At 34.5% G+C, this 22,435-nt stretch overlaps 1 protein-coding gene across 1 annotated transcript in view; it reads left to right on the top strand.

Moving 5' to 3' along the window:
* The first annotated feature begins 261 nt into the window (after positions 1-261).
* COL15A1 (collagen type XV alpha 1 chain) overlaps positions 262-22,435 on the top strand; it is a 121,660-nt gene continuing 99,486 nt past the window's right edge. The window contains exons 1-6 of the mRNA XM_074280639.1: positions 262-315; positions 4,630-4,704; positions 6,855-6,935; positions 11,537-11,864; positions 14,148-14,260; positions 16,182-16,319. Of these exons, the coding sequence (XP_074136740.1) occupies positions 262-315; positions 4,630-4,704; positions 6,855-6,935; positions 11,537-11,864; positions 14,148-14,260; positions 16,182-16,319 (789 nt within the window). The remainder of the gene's footprint in view (positions 316-4,629; positions 4,705-6,854; positions 6,936-11,536; positions 11,865-14,147; positions 14,261-16,181; positions 16,320-22,435) is intronic.

The raw sequence follows: 22,435 nt of genomic DNA, 5'->3' as shown, positions 1-22,435 counted from the left end.
GTCTCTAAATCCACCATCCTGTAATCCTATGGCATAAATGCTATTCTTTAGAGAGTTGAGAATTCTTTCACATTTGATCTTCATAAGAACCCAATGGTAGGCAGTGAGCATTAAGGATGTTGGGTATTCATAAGGCAATCTTTAAACAGTGAAGTCACAAAATGGAGAGAAGAAAAAAGTAGAGATTTCTTATATTCTCTTTCACTTTCATGGGATCTCCAACTGTATAGAATTTTATAGGTTATTCAATTGAACTGCAGCATGTTACAGATGAGGAAATTGAGACTTAGTCAGCCATACAGTGAACTGTCCAAGGTAGTGAGCAGCAGAGCTGGCATTTTTTTCTTGAGCTGAGACTTGATCCTGCTTTTCTCAGCAAGAGAGAATCAGCATCCTTGAGAAAAAGAAGTCTATGAGTCAGCTTGTAAGAAGTGCTGTCACTAAAAAACTGAACTATGCACGGAGGTGGGTGTCTGAGCAGGAGTGAAGAAAAGTAATGTCTAACTCTATTACTGCCCAGATTTGGCCTTCACAACTAAGAAAGTTTGGCAGAACATGGAGAAAGATCAGAGGTTGGACCAGACATTTAAAGATAATAGTAAAAAGAACCACCCAGATAGATGAATAGAACTAAGTTTGTGAAATCTGAAAAGAAGAACATTTCTATTGTGACTCAAGTATGTGAAGGGTTCAAGAGGAATAAGAGAGCTGAGAATCTAAAAACTGAAATTCTGGGAATGTGATCATATCATACCTAGAAGGATAAAAAAGAATGACTATGGCTGAATAGGGAACTCAATTTAGAAAGCAAGTCTATAAAAGGTGGGACAAAAATCATCCACATAAATATGAATACAAAAGAGAAGCATGAGTGTGATACAGTGTGATAGATAGCAAAGCTAAAGGCAAGGCTAAGCTGAGGTAAGTAAAAAAAATAAAAAACTATTCAAAATTGAAAGATATTTTAAGTTGCCTTTTGAGTACAACTCCAGCACTCCAGCAAAATATTAGAGTGGGTGAAAATGCAACAGAAGACAGAGTCAACTGGACTGTGAGCCCTGAGAGCTTGCCCAGCAGTGAGCTACATAAAAAGTCAAGAGGCATGATGGATAGAGAGAGATTTGAACATAGGACTGGAAAGACCTGAATTCCAATCCTGCGTTAGAGGTTTACTGACAGTATGATCCTGGACAAGTCATTTAACCTCTCTAGGTTTTTCTTTCCTCATCTGTGAAATGGGAATGATAATAATAGAGCTAATTATTCAATGAGATACTATGTTCAAATGAGATAATGAACATAATGTATATATGCAGATATACATATGTGTGTGTATATATCGAATAAAGCAGTTAGGTGGTGAGGTAGATAGAGTACTGAGTCTGGAGTCAGGATGACTCATCTTCATGAATTCAAATCTTGCCTTAAGGCACTCACTAGTGGTGTGACCCTGAGCTAATCATTTAACCCTGTTTGCCTCAATTTCCTCATGTGTAAAATGAGCTGGAAAAGGAAATGGCAAACTACTCTAGTTTTTTGGTGAGTAAACTCCAAATGGGGACATAGTCAGACATCACTTAAAAAATGACTAAACGACAGACACACAAAAATATGAGTTTTCACTGAACAATTTTCATATCCTTTTGAAAGACTAAAAGCTCCCATTCTAATCAGGGAACATGCAAACATCTAGGTAAACACAAGATAAAGGATAAATTAATGATAACCTCAGAGGAAAGACACTAGCAAGGGAAGAGGCAAGAAGGAAGACCAGGAAAGGCTTCTTGCAGAAGGAGCTAAGCCTTGAAGCAGCAATCCAGGATAGAAGATGGGTATGAATTGGTTGTCACAACTGAAAGTTGGGGTAATATGCTGCAGTTGAAATGCAGAAAGTATAGAGAGTAAAGCTGGAAGTCAACTGGAGTTTCTTCTAGACAACTTGGAACCTTTGCTGCTATTGTCGTTGAGTCATTTTTCAATTGTGTTTGACTCTTTGTGATGCCATTTGGGGTTTTCTTGGCAAACATACTGTTCTGGTTTGCCATTCCCTTCTCTAGATCATTTTACAGATGAAGAAATTGAGGCAAACAGGTTAACTGACTGACAAGGATCACACAGCTAGAAAGTGTCTGAGGTTGGATTTGAATTCAGGTCTTCCTGACTCTAAGACCCAGCACTCTAGCTGTTCTCTCTCTCTCTTGTCTCTTTGTCTCTGTCTCTATTTTTCTCATCTGAATCTGTCTCTGTCTCTATCTCTGTCTCTGACTCTGCCTGTCTCTGCCTGAATCTGTCTCTCTGTGTTTCCCTTTCTCTGTCTCTCTTTCTGTGTGTGTGTGTACACACATATCCATATATATCTCAAATTATTTGTTTTGTATGTCTTGTATGTCTCATCAAACCCATACATTAGTGCATTTATTGTAAGTTTAACATGTATGAATCAAAAAAAGAATGTATAACTTGACAATTGAAACATGTACTTCCTTTTCATGATCTTGTTATAAAATTTCTCTTATAATTTCTGCCATTCTCAATTTCTTCCTTTGATAAGCAAAAACCATTTTTTTCCAGGATGGTTTTAATTTTTTAAAAAATGTTATTAGTATACCAAGAAATATTTTAAGAGGGAAAAAGGACTACTATATTGTATGTGTATATGTATAAATACAAAAAAGGAAGTGGTTCCTTCTTCAAGAAGCTAACAATGGAATAGGAGAAGACAACAAAGAAAAGGAAGCTGAAGGGAGAGGGGAGAGTGCCCAGCATAGTAATATGATAGAAAAGCCCAAAGGAGTGAAGTCAGGTTGGAAATGATGAGAAGGAAAGCCTGGGAACCCTGCTTAAATGTAAGTTTAGGGAGAAGCTCATCACTTCATCTTTAGATCAGTAGGGTAGAGAGTATGGATGAGGTATGAGAATCAAGACTGATTCAGTCTTGCAAAATAATAAGGTTTCTAAAGTCATAATAGTCATCTGTGTAGCTAGTAGTTAGGAAGCATGGTAAATAAGAGAAATCCCCTAGACAATTATTTTGCTATGTAGAGCTTTCTTTTAGTCATTCTCACTGTAAATAAAGTTGCTGTTATAAAGTAAATTACCTCTTCCCCCCACTTTGCAATCATCTCATTTTAGGATCACAAGATTGTTGATTTAGAACTGGAAGGTACCTTAGATATCATGATAGTCTAATTCACTCTTTTTATAATTGTACAAACTACGGCCTAGAGAAATGGAGTGATTTGCCTAAAGTCACCATGACAAAATGGTGGAGCTAAGATTCAAATCCATGCCCTTTGCTTCTAAATACAGCACTCATCCCACTGTTCCCCTGCTTACCAAAGCTAGAACAATATTAGACTACCAGTAAGCACATTCTTACATGCTTTTATGCTGCAGTATTTCCTTCAGTATTTCAAAAGATCAAACATTATTTATCTATGGGATTATTCCTCTTACCCACACTAACAGCAATCTCTATATGCCTTAGCAGATAGTTTCATGAATTGTTCAACATATACATGAATATAACCGAGCATGGTAGATCTGAGATTGATGGATTGTTTGAGTTCATGAGTTCTGACCTGTGGAAGGGCTAAAGCTAATCAATGACCTCATTAAGGTTAGTATGAATAAGCCCAACCCCCAGAAGTGGAAAGTCATGAGACAGCCTAAAGATGGGTAGGTAAAATGGGCCAGATTAAAAATTGAACAAGTCAATCTATGCTGATCAGCAACAGGTTCAGGACTATGAGTGGTTGCTGTACTTCTAGCCTGGGTAAGAGATCAAGTCTGAAGGGCATGTGTGTGTGTGACATACATATAAACATACATATACGTACATACATACATGGACATATAAGATTGAAATACATATAAATATATAAACATGAATGCATGCACATATATACATGTAAATATGTACCACCTAGAAGTGAAACTTCTGGTTGGTCTCTGGATAATAGAGACTATACATAAAACCTTTCTAGCTTGGTAGGTACTTCCAAGTAATTGCAAAGATATGGAGAATAAAAGGTCAGCTATATGCTATGATAAATAAATAAAATAAGATTTTAGTCTAGAATATGTTTATAAATTTTCAGAATTACTCATAGTAGCTACAAAGTATTATAATCCTGATAAAATATTTAAAAACCAGTTATTATCCTAATAAATCACCACAAAAGAAGCAATATGTTCCCTTAAGTATATCTTTCTAATCATACTATCAAAGAATACATGAGTCCTTATGCAGTTTATTTGATCATACCTTAGTTAATCAGTACAATACTTAGCATCATAGATATTGCTTTTAAATACTTTGAAGCTTTTTCATGTATCCTGGAAAGTTAATTTTATTTTTTAAACTATATGTTATGGATGTCAGGTTTTTACATTGCATTTATTTCTTACTCTTCCCCTCCAAATTAAACTCTCCTTTGTGACAAAAAAACAAAACAAAACAAAAAAACAAAAATACAATTAAGGAAAAAATCCTCTAGGGAGAAACATATTATGTAAAAATTCAAGTAAATCTATTAACTATCTATTACATGAGTCAAGAATTAGAAACTACATTTATTCTCGTGGTTCTTTTATGTTGACTCATTCATCACTTCTCTTTTCACTTAGGGCTCAATTCAACAATTAACCATTCAGTCAGATCCTCACCCTTCTAAGGACCAGTGTGAAGATGATGACCCATATGTGAGTACTCCCATATTTTCTAATATAACTCTAATCAAGACATGAACAATGGTTGATTTTCTGGTCAGTTTTCACAATGCAATCACTCACTTTAAAAAAATTTGAAACCCTCTGAAAATTCTGCATATGGTTTGAATTAAATTCTGTTTGGGGTATTTTAAGGGACTTTAATGAATGTATTGGCTTACAGATACAATTCTAGATACAAGACACTATCATCTTTGAAGATACAATACCAATATTCTCTACTCAAATTTTGTGGCTATTGCTCTAGAAATGGAGACTCAATGAAGCTTCTCTACACCAGAACCTTTTAGCATTTTTAGGCAATGAAAGATGGGATGTGGAACTGGCTGAACCCCATCAAATAAACAAAAACAATTTTATTCAAGAGGGGAAATATATATTTAATGGAGACCTTTAAGCATATAGAAATTAGGGGAAAATTTCTATCTCAGCTTAAACATGCAGATCCAGGAAAACAATTTCTATAAAGCATACATTTTGTAGCAGTAGCCCTAATGAAACAGAACTGTAAATAAAATGGAATTAGATTATATCTCATATGCCTAAATAGGCTTTTCTGGGGACAATACCACGAGGTCATCCCAAATCAAAATTAAGACAGACAGACAACCATTGCCTTTTGTCCACTAGAAAGAAAAGGGGGGAAAGGGCATTGCTATCAATTACTATTCTGTCTGACAAAAAGAAAAAGGAGGCACTATAATATGCCATTCCTTCTTCCTCTTGGAAATACCTAAGATCAGCCAAGCAGAAAAATCTATATAAATTCTCACTACTTCCAGTCTAATCGTTGCCTTCTTACTAGAGTCTTTATAGACAGTCTGCTTCATGGCATCGCCTGAATTTGGGAGGCAGAAATATATAGCAGTCCATGTTCTAATATCAAATGTGAGGGTTCCTAAGAAGATGTACCACTCTTTAAGGGACAAATCAGATTTAATCAAGGAGGTCCTTCCTTGTTAAAAATAGTAAGCTGCCTTTTTAGTCTAGCTTCATGATTCATTACTATCCCTTGTCCAAGACCTATTGTTCTGCTAGAACTGAGTAGTAGTAGGATATGAGTGAAGGACAGAAGATAAGTTAGTATGATTCCAAATAAGTAGAAAGAAATTATGTATCAATAGAAAATTATGATGTTGCCAAAGAGAGCTAAGCATGTAGGCTACTTATAACTACATTTTAGGAAAGACATTGATATCCTGGAATTTATTCAAAAGAAGACAACAGTGTCTTGAAAATATACCTTTCAAGATTTGTTGTAGGTTCTTGACATATTTAACTTGCAGAAAAGAAGACTTGAGGTAAATAATAGCATTTTTTTTCAAATTGTTTAAGGGTTGTCATGGGGAAGAGGGGATAGGCTTGTTCTACTTGAATCCAGCTGAATGGAACAAGGACCAATGGTTAGGAGAGAAGATTTCAGCCCAATCTGAGAGAAATTTTTATTAAGAATATGAGTTATCTAAAACTGGAATGAGTTGTTTAAGACGGCATTGAGTTGTCTGTTCCTTAAGGTCTCAAAGCAGAAGTTGTATGGCCATTTGTCAAGAATGTCATACTGGATACTTTTATTTTGTATGGATTGAAGTACATAACCTCTGCATTTTTTAAAAAGATTCTAGATTTTTCATCAGCTGGTGACTAGCAATGGTGTCTTTTCCATTTCATTTTCCCCAGAGCCACAAAAAGGACAACTAGATTTTAGAATTAAAATAAGTAATAATAGAAACAATGCACATATGTTCATGCAAGAATTAATCTAAATTAATCCTTTATATTTATAAACAAGAATTAATAAAAACTGAACTAAAAGCACTGGTTCTTCTTATCCTATCATTTTATTTTTTTCTTTTATTTATATTTATATATTACCCAATACCAAAAAACAAAAACAAAATAATTGATTTAGAAATGAAATGTTCTCTCAAACCAGTTGTTTAAATTGACTACTAGGAAAACAAACAAACAAAAAAACTTTTTAATAGTACATCACCTTAGAATGCCAAACAGGCTCTTGCTTATTAATCAGGTTTAATATTTTATGGTTGATATAGTTGTTTTTTTATCTTATGTTAATGATTTTTCTTTCATATGGTGTATGAGTTTCATTTGATTTTGCCTAGGCATCTGGAGAGACCAGCGGTCTTCAGGAAGCAGAAGATGTTGCTGAAATACAAGAAGCTATCACATACACTCAAGCTCCTGTAAGTGACTGAATTAATTAATTGTTTTACTGATCATCAATTTGCACTAATGGTAAATGAGTTTGTTTTGACAGGGATAAAAGTCCTCATATCTTTACAGGGTAATTATACTTTAGGATTTAAAAGTTTTCCCCTTTTATTTCTGAATTATCAGTCAATTGGTCAATGAACATTTATCACGCACTTATTATATGTCAGGCATTGTGCTTAAACAGTGAAACCTTAAAGAGTCATATCTGTCAAAGGCAATCAAATCCTAAGAAAAAGGGCTCAAATCTTATTTTTATACATCTATAATGCATTTTATTTTTATAAAGCTTTTCATTTTCTAAACAGATGCATACTTTTCAATATTCACACTTGCAAAACCTTGTGTTCCAATTTTTTTTCTCTCTCCCTTACCCTCATGGAAAATGAGTAGATGCTCATCTACTGGAGAATGGCTGAACAAGTTGTGGTATATAAAGGTAATGGAATATTATTGTTCTATAAAAATGATGAACAAGCTGATTTTAGAAAGGTAATGATTTAGATTTAGAATTGCAATGATCCATAACAGACTTGGTTCTCAGTAGTTCAGTGATCCAAGGCAATCTCATTAGACAATTGCATCCAGAAAAAGAACTATGGAGATTGAATGTAAATCAACACATGCTATGTTCACTTCTTTTTTCTGTTTTTTTTTCTCTTCTATGGATTTTCTCCTTTGTTCTGATTTTTCTCTCTCAAAGGAATCATAAAGCAATGTGTATTAAAAATAAATAAATAATTTTTTTAAAAAAGAAAAAAAAAAAAAGGATTCAAATCACTCAGATGAAACTCTTGTGTACCAAGTACCTTCTTTCCTACCTCTGTTCCTTTACTTAAGCCATTCTATCTGAAAGCCTTGTCCATACCCATGGATGTCAATTAAAAGTTTATCCTTAATCCTTAATGCACAATTTAAATGTCTTTTGCCCCATGAAATAGTTGAGAGAATAGTTTAAGGAGAATGTTGAGGAAAAGATTTCAGTTCTGGAAGAAAGGGAGCAGTGAGGCAGTAGGAGGCTGAAGTATTGATTTTTTTAAAAAAGACATTTAGTAGCTAAGATGAACAGAGATAAGGGATGATAGTTGGATGAGATGGAAAAAACAAGGAAAGACTTTTGTTGGATTGGGGAGTAGTAGATTTGTTTATAAGCAAATGGAAAAATGTCAGTGATAAGAGCAAAAATGCATGAGAAAGAGGATATTCATTGGAGCAAGGTCTTGAAGAGAGGTCAAGAAGAAATGAGATCAAGGAAATGAATAAGGGAATCATCTTTAGTGAGTAGTGGGGACCCTTCTTTATGAATGGAAGCTTGATGATGATAAGGATAAAAAGAGAGGTAAGAAATTCATATCAGAAAGGTTCAATGTTCTCACCTGTCCCAAATGGGGACTTGGAAGCATATGAATATTGAGGCGATTTTCTTGTTCAATATAAATATGAAAATCCATGAAAATAATTTCTATAAATAGAGGATCCATTTTGTAGCAGGAGCTCTAATAATACAGACAAACAATGAACAATGATAAATAAAACAGAATTAGATTATGTCTCCTGAGTTTAATTGGGCCTGCCTTGAGACAAGACCATAAGGTCATCCTAGGTCAAAACACTACAGATAGATCAACAAATACATTTAGTACTTCATGTATCTTTGTCCAATACCAAGAGAAAAAGAAAAGGGCATTGCTACCACCAGCTGTTCTGAAATTCTATTGTATGACCACAATCTGCTGTTCCATTTCTCTTTCTCACATGCATTAAACTTATTGTTTAACCTAATTGTGACTGTTAGTCTCTTTTCCCATTTCTTTTCTTTTAGCTCATCTTCCCACTTTGGCTTCATTTCCAAGCTTTGTGCCATGATTTGCCATTTTCATGTTTCACGTAGTCATTAATCTGTAATTAATTACTTCCTTGTCTTTCCCTTCTTTTCACCCTCTCCTATCTTTCACCTGTCAACAATTATCCTTGGGTAATGAATCATCTGATTTCTTTATTCCTATTCTAGGATTACTTACCCTCACTGAAGAAAGTACTGGTCTTTTCATGGCTTCCATAAGATTTCCTCCTTTTACTACATGAGACAAAATCAGTATTTCCAGGGTTTGGGTGAGGGCTTGGGTAATGGAGAAACTAGGGAAAGGGGAGGGAGGAAGGACAGACAGACATAAACAGAGAGAGAGAAATTTATATGACATCATTAGATGTTTTGTGGGATATTGGGTTGAGAAAAAGGGATCTTCATTGTTATTGGGTTGAATTGAAGTAGCTTCATTGATGTTGGTTGGGTTGAGATGAAGGAGCTTTCCCATCATGAAAGTATTTGGTTCCATTCTTTGATTCTTCATGTGAGTTATGTATGGCTCCTTGTGTTTTGCTGCATGGAAATTTGTTGGGAAGAGTAGCTATGAAGTTGAGTCTGTCTGGCCTTTAGAAGAGTGTAAATCTCCAGTGAGAGTTTGCTGGTTTCAGGATAGGGAAGGTGGTCTGGGGTAAAATGGGAAATCATCCAGAGTTTAGTAGATTATTGCAGGAATTTCCTCATAAGAAAATTGACCCAAGTCCTTTTTGGCTAGTGGCTACATGAAAAATGTTTTCTAAGGCATTTCCTTTTCTCTATTTTAGAGAACAGAAACACAGAAGGAAAGTTAAGTTTAGTATATGGTTCTAATGAGGACAAGGTCTCTTGTTCAGGAGAGGAGAGAGATGGTGGGAAGGAGAGAAAACTCAGAGAACACATATATATATATATATATATATATATATATATATATATATATATATATATATATGTACATATATACACATATATGTGTATATATATTATTTTGCATATGTTTTTGTGCAAAAATTGAAGGTAGTATTGGCAAAAAAAAAGCATTGGGATATTGGAGGATCAGGAAAGGCTTCATTTAGATGAATATTAGGGGAAAGAAGGGATTTTAAGAGGCAAAGATGAAGGGAGTACATTCCAAGCATCCCAAATAGTCACAACAAAGGCACAGAGATGGGAAGATGGTGATGTGTGTGAAGAATGCATGTGAGTATAATGGCCAGATCATTTAACTGGAATGGCAGCAGAATAATTTATTATGAGGACAAGAAGATATTTTAAAGATTGTGATTGTGAACCCAGATTGTGATGGGTTTTAAAAGGGAAACAGGAAGTTACATTTTATCCTAGAGATGAGAGAGACACTAGAATTAATTGAATGGGGGAGTGACATGGTCAGACCTTTCCTTAAGGAAAATTACTTTGATGGCTGTACAGAGGATTGATGATAGTGGAGAGACCTGAATCGGAAAAAACAATTTGGAGTATACTGCAGTAGTCCCAGGAAAGTGGTGAGAAACTGAAGGAAAGGATAGTTTTATGGATCATGAAAAGAGGTTGAATATAGGAGTGTGCTAAAGTGTATCTTACTGGCTATCAGTAGCTGATTGTTAAATTTTCAGTATGAACATTTATGCCACAGAAATAGACAAATGCTACAAACTGGGGCTTCATTTATTGATTATCTAGACTTAGGAAAATGATTGAGAAAATATTAATAATGCAGATTAAAAAAGAGTGTGCCATGTTTTTGGACAGCTGATTGTTAAACATGTACTAGCACAAGCTTAGATGTGAGAGATGTTGTGGAAATATAAACCATGATATTTAACAACTGTTTGGGCAAATGGGGGTGAGGGACAGTTAAGGGTGAAGGATAATACCGAAGTTACAACTTTACTTATGCCATTATGTTCTGTCACTATTTTGGTAATGGGTTAGTCTACAAACATTTGTTAAAAGGTATTCCTAAGGAGATAGGGGAGATGATTGGATCTGTGATTTCAGTGGTATAGGGACATTTAAGATAAAGAATCTCCTTGATAAAAATAATATTTAATAATAATAAATATATGTTATATTTCTATAATGACAGGTAGGTGATACGCGGATAGACCAACCCTGAAATCAAGAGAACCTGAATTCAAATCTAGCCTCAGACATTTATTAGCTGTGTAACCCTGGGGAAATTGCTTCATTCTTTTTTACCTCAGTTTCCTCATATGTAAACTGAACTGAAGGAGGAAATGGCAAACCACTCCAATATCTTTGCCAAGAAATCCTTAAATAGGGTCGTAGAATGAGACACAACTGAAATGACTCAACAACAAGACATTGCTATCATTGATAGCTCACAATTTATAAAGCACATTCCTATACATTGCTTCATAGAATAAGGTAGATGAGTCTGGTATTGCCTCACTTTATTGCCAAAGATGCCATCTGGTTCTAAATATTAACTTTATTGCCAGACAGTCTTTACAGCAGTAAATAGGACATTAACAATCATTTGAATATATTAAAGAAAGCAGATTCTTAAGTGAGGTTCTTTGAAAAAAAAATCAAGTCTCTTTTCAGTTGTTATAGGTCTTCATAAAAATATCTTTTCTGATATTCCCCCATTTAAGGTGAACAAGCTTGTTACTCTTGCCTTATGTAGATGTATTTTCTTTTCCCAAACTATTCAGATATTTACTTTGCTTATTGCTAAGAAAATAATTTTAGATTTTTTTTTAGCCCGAAGAAACCAAAGTAGAGCCAGTAGAAGCACCTCCAACGACACCATCTGAGTCTAAGGAAATGGAGCTCTCAGGTGATGCTGAGACTGAAGACAGTCCTGAGACTGAGGATAGCCCTAAGAATGAGGATATCCCAAAGGCTGAAGATATCCCTACGACTGAGGATAGCCCTACAACTGGGAATATCCCTACAACTGAGAATAGCGCTACAACTAAGGATAGCCCTACAACTGAGGATAGCCCTACGACTGAGGATAGCCCTACGACTGAGGATAGCCATGAGCTCACCAACGTCATTCACACAGACTCCAGCAACTCAGAACAAGGCCAGTTCCTTATTTTGTACTCTGTGGCTTGCTCTTATTAGGAAGAATTCTACCCAGTGACAAATAGAAATCTAGTTGTATTTAAGTTATAGTTACTCAAACTCATCAGATGGGCCTTTTCTAGATGGTAATTACAGGATTTATAATTAAGTAATTTGTAATTATTTATAATTGATCAAAATTATTACTTGTGATAGTATTGATTTTTAATTAATTGTGAGAATTTGAAGTGAAAAAGGCATTAGAGATCATCTAACCTCGCCCCATCATTTTACAAATGACAAAACTCAATCTCTGAGAGAGGAACTGATTTGTTTAAGGTTTTGGCCTGTGACCCAATCCTGAAATCCCTGGACTTTCCTAGTGATAGAGTATTTTGAACTAAAATTGGAATTTAATGCAAGAAGTCTATAGGAACAGAAAGTAGAGACCAAAAAAGCATAAGACCAAAGCTATGAATCTCTGAGGCCTTTTAGTCTAATCCCTTCATTTTTCAGAAGAGAAAGTTGAGCCCCCAAGGATGTTAAATGATTTGTCCAAGACCACACAAGAATACAGTTGTGAAGAGAAACTATATTTGGAAACATTTCAATAAAATCATAGCTAAAGAAATCTTTTAAAGCCATTCCCCAATACTTACAGATTAAAGTTTAATTCCTTGGTCTGGTCTTCAAGACTCTTTACTTTCTGGCCTGTATCTATCTTTCCAGGCTTTTCTTATCTAATCCCTGCTTTCCCCAAGCATGTAGGAACAAGCTGCTTGCTAGGTGGAGTAATAGATACAGCTATGGACTTGGAGTCTGAAGACATAAGTTTAAATTCCATTCCAGAAACTGGAGTAATTCTGGGCAAGTCACTTGAGGCTCCCTAATCTGTAAAATAGAGATATTAATAAAGTCTACTTGCAAGGCTGTTGTGAAGAGAAGTATTAAGCTATTAGTTACTAGGCTATAAGCTTAAAATTTGCCTAAGACATATATTAAACAATGCTCATAACAATATAATGATAATTAGTGTTTATACAAGGTATCTCAAAAGTCTTAGTGAAAATTTAAGCTAGTATTAATCTATAAACTATCGTATTAAAACTTCATTAAAACTTTTACATGCTATACATCCCTGATGATATTATTGTAATAATAACTAATACTTACACAAGGTATCTCTAAAGTCTTAGTAGAATTTTGATCTATTAGTATTTTTATTTCATACTTTTAAGCTATTAATTTCTAAGCTAAAATTAGTAGCTTAAAACTTCACTAAGATTTTTGTTAAATGATATGATTATTATATAATTAAATAAATAATTATTATTGCTTTATTTGTACTGTTTCCTGAGCCTGGAACATCTTCCTTGACTCCCCTACCCCAATTTCCATTTTCTCCTGGTAACAGATTATCATCCTTTGAGGTTTTACTCAAATGAAATCTGCTTTATGAAGCTTTCTTTCACTGCTTTTTATTCCATTCCCCAATAGGAATGGATTTTTCTCTCATCCTTTTTATTGTACTTTGCACATCTGTGAGCACTTATATTTCTATCTGTATAATATTTATCTAAGCATTTCTATTCCCTTTCCCCCTAAACTCCATACAGGCAGGCACTAGTTTTTAATCTAATCTTTGAGGCTCAGTGTTTTATAAAGCTCAATAAATGGATGAACACAGATTGATTTGGTGTTTCCTAGATAAGGAAAGAATTGATTCTTGTTGATGTTGATCATGTAGATTGAAGAATTAGGGACTAAATTAAAACCTTTTGATGCCAAAGTGATTGGTTATTTTGGTCAACTAGTTAAACTAATTATTTGATAGTATGTAATTGACAAGTTATATTTATATGCTATACCCTGGGAGAAGATGGTAGGATAATTAGTGGGAGAATCATTTGCTGGAGCTGGAAGCACGTGACCCTGGCCAAATCAGTTCCTCCCTTTGGTCCTTGGTTCCATCATTTGTGGAAGGAAGCAGTGGATTGGATAAACTCTAAAATTCCTTTTAACATCCAAATCCTATGATTTAAACAGCAAGAATATCCTCAGAGCCCAAAAATCACTTTTTACTGATTAAATAAAGATTGATGAAAGGGGGAGCCAGCTGGCCACAAGCACTCTATCTATTATGGATAAGAATAAAGCTAGTGGTGCACAGTGATGCTTCCAAGAAGTTTCATGGCTAACCAGTCAACTAGACCTTTTGAGCTCTGTGAGAGTATATATATGTAAATGTATGTCCCACATGGCATGTTGATACCATAACAGAATGATCATTCCTTCAATTTAGGATCTGGTGATTCCATTCATGACACACAAGAAAAAGACAATGCTACTGACAGTGACCAAAAAACAGAGATTGGTTCAGGAAATGAAGAACTCCTTGAAATAAGTGGAGAAAAGGTAAGAAGTAAACTAAATGTCAGTTCAGTAGGAAGCACCTCATTTGCTTATTTCAACCTTAACAGTGAGTTTTTATTAAGTATATCATCACACACACAAAAAAATCTAACCATTTGGGTTACCTATGACTCTATTATTGTAGGTTTCCATGAGGGAATTTCTTTTACCAATACAGACCAACAATTGTTCTGCAATTTAAGGTAGTAAAGAATTGTGTGAGTCACTGAGAGATTAGTTTATTTACCCAGTGTCACACAGTTAGCATGTATCAAGTAGGATTTGAAGTTAGACTCTTTTACTTCTGGGGCCAACTTTCTTCCTGTTATATTCCACTGATTCTCAACCAAATTAGATCATTTAAAACCGATCCAGGAACTTGACTCATTTACTTGATAGATTTGGCTAATCAGCTATGCTATAATCAATGATCAATTGATTGCAGTGAGATTTATTCAACTCGATACCACTGCTTCCTCAACAACAACAAAAAAATTAAAATTGTCTGTTCATGTATTCAGATTATTATAAATGTACAAGGGGATCCATTGAATAAATACAGCCAAATATTCCATAGTTTTATAGCTGTTCTTCACTCCACAAATTGACGAGAAATGATCCACTTGGTGGCAATATAAAGACTGAGTTTAAATATGTCTTGTAGTTCTCCTATGTAGTCAAAAAAGATGATAATACTTTCTTCAAGGGGATTTGTGAGGATAAAGTGAAAATAATGCTATTGTTAAAACAGAAATTGCTAGATATGTCCCAATTTTATTTCATTAACACACTGACTATCTCACAGTAGGTACTAGATAAATGCTTGTTACCTTTTTTTTTCATTTAATATTATTTCATTTTTCCTATTACATGAAATGATAGTTTTCAACATTCATTTTTGTAAGGTTTTGAGTCTTAAATTTTCTCCTTCCCTTTCCCCCTTCCTGCTCCCCAAAATAGCAAACAATTTGATATGGGTTATACATGTATAACATGTTAACCATTTTTATATTATATTCTACTTATATCCATATTATCTATATACATCTATAAATATCTATATTCCATATATTCTATATTAGTAAAGAGAAATCAGAACAAAAGGGAAAAAACACAAGAAAGAAAAAAAGTGAAACTAATACTTTTTTAATCTGCATTCAGTGTCCAAAATAATTTCTCTTAAAGTGGTTGTCATTTTCTATCTCAAGTCTATTGGAATTGTCTTAGATCACTGTATTGCTGAGAAAAGTCCATTACAGCTGATCATTCCATAATCTTGCTGTTACTATGTACAGTGTTCTTTTGGTTCTGCTTATTTCACTCAGCACCAGTTCATGAAAGTCTTTTCAGGATTTTCTGAAATCATCCTGCTCATCATTTCTTACAGAACAATAATATTCTATTAATTTCCATATCCCATAATTTATTCAGTTATTCCTTAGTTGATGAGCATCCATTCAATTTTCAATTCCTTGCCACAAAAAAAAGTTGCTGAGTTTTCTTGACCTAGAATCATGGCAATTTCAGTACTTCATTGGATCTATAATCTTGTCAATTTGGCTACTCCCTTTTACAATGTAGTTCACAATCCATCTATACATACCCATCTCCTATGACTCTTATCTGTGTCATGTTCATATATAACAAAGGATCTAGATGACATGCTGGTCCCCTTGACATTGAATCAATAGCATTGATTATTCCTTATTCTTACTATGTGATTAAACCATACTGTCCCATTCTTTCTTTTTTTTTTTTTTCATCAAACCTCTCTGATGACATATTTTATGTCACTTCTCCTGTGCAATTTTTTGTTTGTGACTCTTAACTTGAATTCTTCACAGATTATGATATTCCATACTTACAACCATAAGGTGTGGCAACACACTGAGTAAAATAAGTGATGGCAATTACTTTTTTTCAGGATACAACAGATGAAGAAGACTTGATAAGAACACAAGCACCTACCAGATTTCCTGGAAAAGAAGGTGAAAATAACCTTCCAACTTATGGTCCGAGTCAACCTCTGCCAACAGTACAACCTGAAAAAGATAACATCTTGGTAAGGAATATCAAAAACTTCCTTTGGCTAAAATAATGTTTACCCAAAAAAGGCATATGTTCTTATTTCTCTGTGTTTTTGTCTATCTCTGTCTCTCTATATATTCATATATAATATATAGAAATATATGTGTATATATTATATAGAAATATATGTGTGTGTTTAGTCATTTCAGTTATATCTTCATGTTTCAGTTCAGTCTCATTATGACTCCATTTGGGATTTTCTTGGCAAAAGGTATTGGAGTAGATTGCCATTTTATCTTCCAGCTCATTTTACAGATGAAGAAACTGAGGCAAACAGGGTTTAAATGACTTGTCCAGGCTAGATTTGAATTCAGAAAGATAAGTCTTCCTAACTCCAGGCCGGTATGCTGCTGCACCATCTATCTATGCTCTCTCATTCTGTCTCTCTGTCTGTCTGTGTGTATATGTGTGGGCAAGCCCACCTGTTAGGCAGCAGTTATATGATGAGATAAATTTTTAGTCTTTTAAAGTTTACTAACTTCATCTTGTAAAGAAAATGCAATCAGCTACATTTTGAGACATGTAACAATCAATCATTCAATCAAGACATAAACATTTCTTAAATACCTACTATGTGCCAACCATTGTGCTAAGTGCCAGGGATACAAAAAGAAGCAAAAAACCCCCAAAAAACAAAAAAATAAACCCAGTCCCTGCCTTCAAGGAGCTCACAATCTCATGGAGAAGACAACTAATGAACAGATATATAGAAATGAGCTAAGTATAGGATAGTTAGGAAATAATTAACCAAATGGAAGCACTAGAATTAAGAGGATTTAAGGAAAGGTATCCTTTAGAAGAATAGATTTTATTGGGACTTAAAGGAAGCATAAAAGCCAGGAAATGATGAGGGAGAGCACTTAACACATGGACTACAGCTAGAGAAATTGGCTGGAGAAGAGAAATGGAGTGTCTTATCTGTGAAACAGCAAAGACCAAAGTCACTGGGTCAAAGAATGCATCATGGGGAGCAAGGGTAAAAAGATTGGAAAGGTTGGAGGGCCCATGTTATAAAAGATTTTGAACACAAAGCAGAGAATTTTATATTTGATTCTGGAGGCTTTAGGGAGGAGTTTATTGAGAAAGTGATTTTTCTGGTTGGATCTGCACTTTAAGAAAATTACAGAATGAGGGGAGATTTGAGGCAGAAAAGCCCACCAGCAGGCTAGTCTAGGAATGAAATAGTGAGGGTTTGCACCAGAGTGATGGTCTATCTAAATAAAATATGAATTCACAGATTTAAAAATCTTAAGAGATGGAAGGTCCACTAAGGATCATTCAGACTTCTGCTGCCAGTAAAATTATGTCTATTTTGCTACTTATTATTTGCTTTTATTATTTCCTTTGGAAATAGTAGGCTTGTGTAGTTCTCCTTGGGCAATGCTGGTTGAACATGCCCCAAGGATAGAAGGCTTGGGGGACCTTCTTATACACATGATACCTTAATCAGTAACTTTTTCAAATGAACAAGTGAAAAGATGAATGAATGACTTTATCATTCTATACCTGAAAAAAAGGAAAAGAAAAAGTTCTATTTGTAGATACCTTTGAATATCTGGGTCCTGCATTAACAGGAAACAGTTAATATTTTTGGAATTGCCCCAACAAAAGTAAAAGGAAACTCTAATGTGAAGTAAGACCCAACAGACCACATTGTTATTATTAATGACAATTGGATTGAAGGAGTACCAGTGGTTTCTTCCTGTGGCCATGTTTATTCCTATTTGAACAGTTCGTTACAATCTCATTGACTTGACTCATTCTCCAGTATTGCCTTTGTGCTATAAATGGGGAGATTTGGGAATCATGGGCCCAGTAGGTAAGTGTGATTTATCCATGGTGACAAAACTCATGAGGAAGAAATATAAGTGACAGACAGCCTGCATTTCTATTTACAGCTTCCTATTTGGCTACATTCTTCTCCCTAAGGTACATACGCAGAACTAAAATCCAAACACCTTTTAAATAGCTAGGTCACGGGTAGGAGAAAAAATAGAGACATTATTTTTCCCTTTTGTGTTATAATCTTTCTTCTATACTTTCCGACATTTCCTTTTAGGGCATACCTGTTTTTTTTAAAAAAAAAAAAAAAGGTTTCCATTAATGCTTATTTAGGAGAATATTTTACTTAATTTAAATTGATCAATTAGCTAATGAGATTCTGTATTTAAGTTTTTACTAAAGAGAATCCTTTATTTTTTTCCCTCAATACATTTTATTTTTCCAACATTTATTTTTGTAAGATTTTGTATTCCAAATATTTCTCTCTCCCTTTATTTCCTTCCTCCCCAATTCAGCAAGCAATTTGATAAAAGGCTAAACATATATAATCCTTTTAAGCATCTTTCCTCATTTGTCATGATGTACAAGAAAAATCAGACCAAAAAGGAAAATTCTATGAGAAAGAAAAACAAAAAAGGTAAAAATATTGTCCTTTGATTCATAATCAATCTTCAAGTTCTGTGTATCTGTATACAAATGGTAATATCCATCCCAGATCTATTGGAATTGTCCCAAATCATTGCACTGTTAAGAAAAGCCAAGTTAAAGAGAATACTTAAAAAAAAAAAAAACCTAAATCATTTCATCTCAATATTCAGGCACAGTGAATAGAGTTCACCTCAGAGTTAAGATCTGGGTTCAAGTCCTGCCTCAGACACTTGTTGGCTAAATGACCCTGGCAAATAATTTTACTTTTCATTGCTATAGGCAATTCTGTGAGATCATAATCATGCATCAGATGCAGAATTGCAGTTATAAGAAGTCCCTCAATAGGAAAGAGCTCCCCATAATGATGAATTCAAAGATCCAGTCCCCTTAAACAAATTCTTCATAAAGTGCATTATATTCATAGACCCTGATGTTATACATCATGCATTTCGTTTCTTAAGATAAATTCCAGATTTTTAACAAGTGCATAAGAAAAAAAAAGCTTCTTTTTAGTTTGGGCACTATTCTTTTTCAACCTGTGTTGCTATAACATTGACTAAAAACAATATGAAAACTATAGTTTATGGAACATTTTTTTGAAGTACATAAAACTTTTATTTTTAAATAATTGCCTTTCAATTATGCAAAAGTAGTAAAGGATGCAATATGGCTATTTAATAATGTTTCTTGATTATGAGTTACATATTAGATTACCTTCTTCCAGGCTTTGACATACCCAAGATTATACTTTTGCTAAGCAATTTCATTGTGATATTAGGTTCTCAACTCACTTGTGTGTCAAGTACCATAAAAGGCTTTATAGTAACCAAAATCTAATCCTGTTAGCAGGCAAATTACCTTCAGCAGTAATGAAAAACATTAATTTGCAAGAACATATTTTCTCTTGTGTTGCTCAAGTCCTATGAGTGGGCTGATGAAAAAGCTGATAGATAGATGACATTAAAGTCAAGGTATGGGTGAGAATGAATGCACTGAGAAAACCCAATCACTTAAGAATGAATAGAAATTCAAACGTTGCTCTTTCTGTAACTCAATTTCTATTCTTTTTTGTCCAACTAATTATTTCCCTTCAGTGTATGTAAAACTAGTAAGCACTGCCTCAAAAATAGAGGATTTATATCTTAAATGCAAGATACAGGAACCTGTATAGAGTAACAAAGTATAGGAAGGGTAGAAATTTAGGCCCAACCATATATCTATTGTTCTCTTTTGCTCAATTACACTTCTTTGTTACAAGCCAGGATTGAGGATATTTGTGAAAAGTTGAATGTAACTTCCACGAGAGTATTACTTTGATTAATGTAAACACATATCATTTTAATGGGGAAAAAGAAATTCAAGAATATGGAATTTTGAACTGGGTATCTTTTAGACCTCTTTAAATTCAGCATGCCTAAAAGAGAAATCATCTTTCCCCAAAAGTCTCCCCTTGTCCTAATTTCCTTATTACTGTCAAGGGTGCAACCAGCCTCCCAGGTACTGAGGCTCAAAACCTAGTTGTCATCCTCAACTCCTCACTCCCTCTTACCCTCTACATCCAAACTGTTGCTAAAGTGTGTTGGTTTTACCTCTATAACATCTTTTTGATATATCCCCTTCCCTTCTCTGATACTACCATCATTCTGCAAGCCCTCATTATCTCATACCTGGACTATTCCAATAACCTGCTGTTCCTGCCATACGTTTTTCTTCACTTTGGGCTATTCTCCACTTAGCTGCCACAGTTTTAAAGATTATTTTAGAGCAGGTCTGATTATGTACTTAATCCACTTATTCAATAAACTTCTATCTTACTCTTTTACTTCTAGGATTATAACATTCTTTGTTTGGTATTCAAAGACTTTCATAATCTATCTCATTCAATTTTTCCACTCTTTTTCCACTTTTATTTTCCCTACCAAATATTCTGCAATCAAGGAATACTATTCTCCTTGATGTTCTTTGCATAAGATACTCCATCTTCTACTCAGCATGCCTAGAATTATCTCTTTCTGTATCTCTGTCTTCTACCTCTCTGCTTTCCTTCAAGACCTAGGGGAAATAATCATATTCCATAAGAAGCATTTTCTCTATCCCCCTCTGTTGATTATCTCTCATTTATCCTGTATATATTTTAGTTGTACATGATTTTTGCATGTTGTCTTCCCAATTAGACTAAACTCCTTGAGATCAGCTATTGTCTTTAGTCTTTCTTTGTATCCTCAGTACTTGGCAGAGTGCCCAGCACATTATAGGTACTTAAAAAACGTTTATTGGCTAAATGAGTGATTAGAGATCATCCTAAGAGTTACAGGGTCAGATTTCATCATGAACAAGGAAATGTTATAGTGTGCCTACAGCTTTATCAAATACCAGGCTGATGGAGTTCATACCAGGAGACCATCAGAAAAAATAAAGTTAATATACTTTCTATGGTTGAGAAGTAAAGGTCTAATTCAAAGATGCTTTTTGTTGCTGTTTTTCAAGATGAAAGAATACGATCTTTAAACATGACAAAACAGGTAACCCCCTTCCATGGGTGACTATGGGCAAGTCAACTAACTTTTCTGAAGCAAGATTTCTTCCTTTGAAAGGTAAGGGAATATTTGGACAGCCCTTCCCAAGTCCAGTGCCTCGCATGTCATAGGTGCTTAACAAATGCTTGTTGATAGATTGACAGTACAGTTATATAAGTAACAAACTAATAAATGATCGGTGTGATATGGAATAGATCTATTGTCCATTTCAGGGCTTAAGACTATAAATTTGTAAGAATTATGTGGAAGATGTGTATGAGTTGCTCAAGAACAGAAAGATCAGGAAAGAGATGAAGAATAGAACCAAACAAAGGGTATAAAATGATGGTCAGCACAGGGAAATGGTCATTATTCTTTTCTGGACTTTTAAGTATTCTTATGAGTTGTCAATTATATATCATGTGAGGAAAAATGCTGGACATCTCAGTGTTCTACACTCCCTCTTTGGATGACAAGCTATATCATCTGCCAATCCAGGATTCATCTTTCTTTTCTATGGATATATGGCAATCTATTGATTCTGTTATATGGATATATACTGAAGAAAGCACACAAACACTACTTCTCACTCCAAAGTATGCAGTCATAATAGTAATGATAATAATTAGCAACACTCCTGAGTTATATTCTTATGAGCGCATAGATTTTGAGCTGCAAAGAACCTAAAAGGCTATCTCCAGTACTCCCATCTTCAGATCAGGAAATTCAGATCCAGAGATTAAATGGTTTTCCCAATACATACTTTTAAATGGTATTTACTGTTTCCTTTTTGGTCCCCTCTCCAGTCATCTGTCATTCCCTTCTTTCTCCCCCTCTCCCCATCCCTTCCTCTAAGAATCCAACCTGCAGAAACTTCTTCAGGCAAATTTAAGATTGTGGAAGGAATTGTTAGATATTTGTTAATCAGGACTCCTAGGTAGCATAGTAGACCTGGAGTCATAAAGATCTAAATTCAAATTCAGCCTCAGACAGTAACTAGTTTTGTGGCCCTACGCAAGTCACTAAAATTTTGCCTTAGTTCCTCATTTGTAAAATGAGCTGGAGAAGAAAATGGCAAGCCACTGCAGTATCTCTGCCAAGAAAACACAAATAGAGTCAAGAAAAGACAGACATGACTGAAACA

Source organism: Sminthopsis crassicaudata, chromosome 1 (assembly GCF_048593235.1).
Source record: "Sminthopsis crassicaudata isolate SCR6 chromosome 1, ASM4859323v1, whole genome shotgun sequence".
NCBI lineage: Eukaryota > Metazoa > Chordata > Mammalia > Dasyuromorphia > Dasyuridae > Sminthopsis > Sminthopsis crassicaudata.
Note: the sequence above shows the minus strand (reverse complement) of the source record. Positions and strands in the feature narration are given on the sequence as shown.